Below are 6,664 nucleotides of genomic sequence, written 5' to 3' on the forward strand. Positions count from 1 at the left end.
TTTTTTGAGATACGGTCTCACTTTGTTGTCCAGGTTGGAGTGCAGTGGCAATCACGGCTTGCTGCATCCTCCAATTCCCAGGCTCAAGCAATCCTCCTACATTAGCTTGGACTGTGGATGTGCACCACCACCTGGCTAATTTTTAATTTTTGTAGAGACAGGGTCTCCCTACGTTGCCAAGGTTGGTTTCAAACTCCTGGGCTCAAGCAATCCTCCTGCCTCGGTCTCCCAAAGTGTTGGGATTAGAGGCATGAGCCACTGTGTCCAGGCCCAATTTTCACTTTTTTAAACTAAATAAATTCTGGAAACAATCCAAATATCTATCAATAGAGGACTCATTAAATTACTGTAGATCCACACAATAGAATTGGGGGCAGCGATTTAAAAAGTGAAGCACACCTATATATATTGGCACAGAAAGATGTACATAAGTGAAAATCCAAATACAGAACAGTATGTGCAGTATTATTCCTTTTATGTAAAAAAGCATATACATATTCATATATATACCATGTTTATCTGTATATGCATAGAAATGTCTGCATAGATAAAAACAAATTATTAGCAATGACCACCTCTAGGGAATAGATTGGGCGGGGGTGAGGGGGACAAACAGGAAATTATTATCCATTATTTAAATAATTCTTCTGTTCTATTTTTTGTTTACTTTTTTACAAGCCTGTATTATTCCCATTTAAAAACTTTGGCAAGAAAACAAAAATGTGAATCAGGAAGAACTATTTTTTTACCTTTTTTTTTTTGAGATGGAGTCTCGCTCTGTTGCCCAGGCTAGAGTGCAGTGGCGCGATCTCAGCTCACTGCAAGCTCCGCCTCCTGGGTTCACGCCATTCTCCTGCCTCAGCCTCCCGAGTAGCTGGGACTACAGGCGCCCACCACCATGCCCGGCTAATTATTTTTGTATTTTTAGTAAAGATGGGGTTTCACCATGTTAGCCAGGATGGTCTTGATCTGACCTCGTGATCCGCCTGCCTTGGCCTCCCAAAGTGCTAGGATTACAGACGTGAACCTGGCCTGGAAGAACTATTTTTTAAATGAGGTGGACAAAACTGAGAGCTTAGTCTTAAAGGACAAATTCTTCAGCTTACCCTGCAGGTTGCCCACATTCCTTCTGGGAGGACTGCTCCACATTAGCTGTATCCTGCTGCTCAGCCTCTGCTCCTGGAGTCCTGGAACACAGGCGTTTGTATCTTTTCAAGACAAACCACCAGTAAATATGTACAGAATGTGGAGGTGAGTCGAAAGAAATGGCTCTATCAGGATCTGATAAAGTCTATAAGCCAGCAAAACTGACCTAAGGTCATAAAGGTTAGAATAATGGTTACTTTGAGGGGGCACTGACCTTATAAGAGAAGGCACCCTTGTGGGTTGCTAGAAATGTTCTGTATCTTGATCCGAGTGGTCGCTACATAGGTGCACTCCACCTAGGCTGGAGTGCAATGGCATGACCATGGCTCATTTAGCCTCTAACTCTTGGGCTCAAACAATCCTCCCACCTCAGCCTCCTGAATAGCTGGGGCTACAGGTGTGCAACACCACACCACAAACACTCTACAAAAAAATTTTTTTTTGTGGAGACAGGGTCTTACTATTTTGCACAGGCTAATCTTGAACTCCTGAGCTCAAGCAATCCTTCTGCCTCAGCCTTCTCAAGTGCTGGGATTACAGACATGAGTCACTATGCTTGGCTTTCAATGATAAAGTTTTAAAAAAAGGACTCTATGTGGATTTACCCAGAGGGAGCTTTGCCCTCAAGATAAGAATAATCATTCTCTAGTATAAGCCTCAGTAAAAAAGAAACAGGAACAAACAGCAACACTGTGTGAAATCAGAGCAAAAAGTAATTAGATGTGGTTCTATCCAAGAGACAAACTGCCCATGGATGGAACTACATTTTGCTATATAAATCACCACTCAGAGAGAAAAAAATTCAAAACCCAGAAAACTCCCAGGTAACGCAACTTGAACAGAAGAGTGTCTCTCCCAGAGAGTACCACATCAACAGCCCCTAATTTACAGCATGAAATCCCACAGACCTAGCCTAGGTAGTATTTGGATCTCTCACCCTGTGCCTGAGGTCAGGGATGTTGCTTCTTGGTCTGGAATGTGTGCTTCAGAAGAACTGGTCCGCAAATGGGAAACTTTGTGCTTCTTGCCATTCCCTTTGTCTAGAGGCAGCTGAAACCGTTTGGTTTTTGGTTTGGGTTTAGTGGGACCCGGCACTGAAGGGCTTGCTGACCGCTGTCCAGAGGATGGAGAGGATGGAGAACCCCCAGGAGAGGTGGAGCTGGCTTGCACAGCTGAGGATAAAGCCTTGTTCTGCTCCAGCCCCACGCTATTAGGAGCGTCTACCGTCTGGGTAAAGTTGGATACCTGGGGCCCTGAAGCAGAATCAAGATCACGCTGGGAAGAATGAATCCCAGTTTTGCTGGCAAGGAGCTGGTTCACATGCTGAAGCTGATAGTGTTCGTCTGCTTCCCCAGAAGGTGAAGCGGCTGTTATGCCTGTAGTCTGAGTGGAGGGGAGTACACAGATGCTAGATGCTGCTGTCATTGCAGCAGTAGAGGGGGTCTGTGATGTCCCCAGTTGTGGAAACATTCCTGAACTTGGCGGTAAAGCCACAGGCTGGTCCTGAATCCCCAGGCTCTGCTGGCTAGCTTTGATTAAAAGATTGCTTATTGAGCCAATATCTGGGGTACCAAGCAACCTTGGGTTGGTTAAGGTGACGTGTCCTGGAACTGATGCACTACTTGTAGGGGTTGTGGTAGTTTGCATGGATACAACATTCAAGACAGAGGAACTGGATGCCAAGCCAGACACAGACCCTGATGTGAGGTGGCTAGTATCCTGGCTTATTGTTGATGTGCCCGACGCTGTGGCAGCAGTTCCTCCCACACTCTGTGGTAACAGGGGTGCCGGTTCAAAATACATGATGCTAGATTTAGATCTTTTTATGATGTTGGGGACAGTTCGATGAGATGAAGTATTAAGTGACCCCAAATCTAACAGATTGGGATGATTAGGAAGCTGGGAGGGTGTGAAGTTAATCAATGTCATATTAGAAACCACATCGGAAGGGGCAATGTTTGAAGGGGTACTAGAGGGAGCAAGTTTTTTATTCTTTCGGGTCTGTAGACGAGATATGGGTCTTTTCTTGAGTCCAGAGGATGGTGTGGCTACTGTGGTACTGAGGTCTGTCCTCTGGCTGGATTCTGAAACCAAAAGTTGGGGATCTGGAGGAGGCTGAACCCCAATAAGCAGGCCTGAAGGAGGACTGCTGATGTTGGGTGGGAAACTACTTTGAGTAGCTGCAGGGAAGGAATGTAAGTGCTGGTGATGAGACATGGGTAGCAATCCTTTGCTAGCAGAAGGGAACAAAGATTGAGAAGTTGGCAAGCTTGGATTTAGTCCTGTGGTGAGGGTGAGACCACTTCCCATGGGCCCCAGTACTGAAGTATTTGTCTCCATCACACTGGGTGTAGAACTAACGGAAGAGGTCAATTGGATTTTTTGGGTCACTCCATTTGGAAGAGTTTGGAGAACATAAAGTGGCTGCATGTTCTGATTAACAACTATGAGTTTCTCAGTGGCCGGCTTCAGGTGGGGTGGAGTGGTCTGGACAGCTGCATTGGAAATCTGAGACGGGCCAGGACTATCAGTAGAATTGGGCACATACTTCTGGTTCTGGATAGGAACAGTTGGGGAAACAGGTACCTGAAGGCCAGGGGTGCTACTGTTTCTAGTTAAATCCTGATTGTTGCCATGACCTTGCTCTACTGAACCACAAGGAGGGCTAGAGATGTGGTCTGCATCCATGTGTCCTTGGATAAAATGATCAGGAGTCATGTGGCCTTCAGGAGCTGGATCTACTCCTGGGCTCAGCAGTGCTGGGTCACCTTCAGAGGAGGCTACAGATTTTTCTGTGATGGTTACTCTCTTCTCCCCTGAGTCTGAGATTACAGCTAGTCTACTGGGATTCTGGCTGGGGACAGTGGGACTCCGGGTGGTCAAGACAGATAGATCAGATGGTAGCTCTAGAGGCAACTCAAACTGTTCCTCTGCTGAGATAGAGGAAGAGACACTACTATCCACAGGTTCTGTTGTAGGCAGCTGCTGAGAAAATACTTCAAAAAGACCCATGTCTTTTTCACGATTACTGTCAAGACCCAAACCTTCACCAAGATTCAGGAGTTCTGATGAAGATGACTCTGGGCTCTCACCCAAAGCCTGCATGGATGGAGTATTCTTTAGTACAAAGTCCATAATGTCTGAAGGCAGGATATTCCCACAGTCATCACTGTTGTTATTGTCTGAATCTGATTTCAGGAGCTCGGTATTATAGGTGTCCAGTAAATTTTTGTCTGAGGGAGTACTTGTGTGGACTCTGCGGCTTGACTCCAATGAGCTGAGCTGAGCTTCCAAGGAGTCCTGTCCCTGTGTTTTAACTCTGCTTACAGAATGGCAGTTATCCATCTTTGGCTCATTTTTGTGGCCAACAGAACTCTTAATGACATGTTCTTTCTCCCCAGCATCTTCAGGTCTATCAATCTTTAAGTTCTCTGTTCCATTTTCTTTACCATTTCTTTTTGGAATCTGGCTGCTTTTCCTTGTTGTGGCTGTGACACTAGTATCACTCTCTGTCCCATCATCAACACCATCTAACTGTGAGATTTTTGGAAGATCACACTGTTCCTCCTCCCGAAATAAATTATGGGATGCTAGTCGTTCCTCTCCACCTGAAGAAATCACTGTTCTAGTGAAGTTGTAATAGTATAAGTCGTCTTCATCCGAAGTGCTTAAGTCATCGGCCCCATCCACCTGTCCTTCAGCCGATCTCTTGCCTCGCTTCTTCCCAGTTGAGCTGCTATAGAATGGAATGTCTTCTTCACCATAGGATCTTACTCCATAGAGTGGGGTAAGCCCAAAGAACATGTTAGAACGTGCACGGGCACTGCGACGGGGATACCTCCTTTTAAAAGAGCCATCCTCCTGAGGTTTGGGGCCATCTGGAAGCATTAGGTTTCTGTCCTGTACTGGAAGAGTCTGATAGTTGTTACTTTGAGAATCCTGGCATGAGGTATTATTGGGGCTTGGTTGGGCCACTGGACCATCTGCTGGATTTTCAGAGGCTGAAATTGGTTCTGGGGGAGATGTTGACTCTATTTGCAATGGGGAAGCAGGACTACTTTCTTTCAGGGTGTTTTTGGATTGACTCTCATTTTCCATTTTTAGAGGTGTCAGTGTCACTTTGACTGTGCGTTTCCGTGGTGCCTGTAATTCCTTGGCAGATCCTTCTACTTGCATGGGTGGAGCTTTGGGGACTCCTGGCATAGAAAGGCCCTTATCACCAATCTTATCAGAAGAAACATTGTTACATGGTCGTTGGCCCATATACTCAGACGTCAAAACCTCATCCATAAACTCTGGCTTCAAGTTTCCTTCCTCACCAGTTGTCACCTGACCAGGTTCCAAAAAAGATTTACTGGAATGCTTTTCTTTGAAAGTTTCTTTACAAGATTTTTTCCCTTTCTGTCTCCTATCTCTGGAACTAGATCCCATATGTTCATTGATAATGGATGATCTGTTGCTCATTCCAGATAGCTTCAAGGTTTTGACTTCAGTATCTTCATCTGGAGAGGGGTTTGCTGATTGGGTAGAATCTGTGTGTTGGTCTCGATCATTCCTTTGCCCTCTCAAATGGAGGTGTGGAAAGGAGAGGGCCTCTTTAGAAGAAAACGACACCGAAGAGGGTTCAGCAAAGGAGCCAATTTTACTAACATTCAGTTCTCTAGATGTTGTGTTATGAACCTGTGGGGCCAGTTTAGGAATTCCAGGGTAAGCCACATTATGTGCAGATCCCTCTGAGCTCTTGGAACTCAGCACTTTGGTCTTCTCTCCCTTTAAAGAGGAGCTCTTGGAGGCCAAGTCTGAAGCACTGGACTGCTTCATTTCTGAAGATGAAGATCCATCCAAGTGACTGTTTTTATTGCCTACAGTAACCACTGTCCTTTGCAAATTTGAAGAGGTGGAAGTGTTTTGCCCTAAACTAGTACTTGAATTCAGTGGCCCTAAGACATGATCAACTGCTTTGGCACTTGATTCAAGATCAGTAGCGGTCCCAATGGTGGAGCCTGAGGAAACATTATTCCTAGAGTAAGTATTCCCAGTTCTCATTGGAGACATTATCCGGAGTTTGGACCGCTGAGGTGATAAGGAAGAGGTACTGTGACGCCTGGAGCCAATACTTCGAAGTCCAGAGGAGAGTAAAGGATCACCTACTGTGACTATTTCATGAGTGGTTGGGGTAGGACTTCCTAAACAAGAGAGAAAAAGTAATAAATGCTATTGTAGGTAGAACAAATATGTAGAAGTCACTGGTTTCAATGATTTGGCTATATATATATACATATATTTATAGATAACTGGAAATCTACATTTTCTATTTATTTATTTATTATTTATTTTTTTGAGACAATGTCGCACTCTGTCACCCAGGCTGGAGTTCAGTGGTATGATCTTGACTTACTGCAATCTCCACCTCCTGGGTTCCAGCGATTCTCCTGCCTCAGCCTCTCGGGTAGCTGGGATTACAAGCATGTGCCGCCACACGCGGCTAATTTTTGTATTTTTTTTTTTTTTTTTTTTT

The 6,664-nt window shown here is 45.0% G+C and overlaps 1 protein-coding gene across 1 annotated transcript in view; it reads right to left on the reverse strand.

The window, feature by feature from the left end:
* KMT2A (lysine methyltransferase 2A) overlaps positions 1-6,664 on the reverse strand; it is a 95,902-nt gene that overhangs the window by 17,765 nt on the left and 71,473 nt on the right. Inside the window, 2 exon segments of the mRNA XM_017883057.1 lie at positions 1,107-1,187; positions 2,084-6,332. Of these exon segments, the coding sequence (XP_017738546.1) occupies positions 1,107-1,187; positions 2,084-6,332 (4,330 nt within the window).

The sequence above is a fragment of the Rhinopithecus bieti genome, unplaced genomic scaffold (assembly GCF_001698545.2).
Source record: "Rhinopithecus bieti isolate Rb0 unplaced genomic scaffold, ASM169854v2 scaffold_11964, whole genome shotgun sequence".
Classification (NCBI taxonomy): domain Eukaryota; kingdom Metazoa; phylum Chordata; class Mammalia; order Primates; family Cercopithecidae; genus Rhinopithecus; species Rhinopithecus bieti.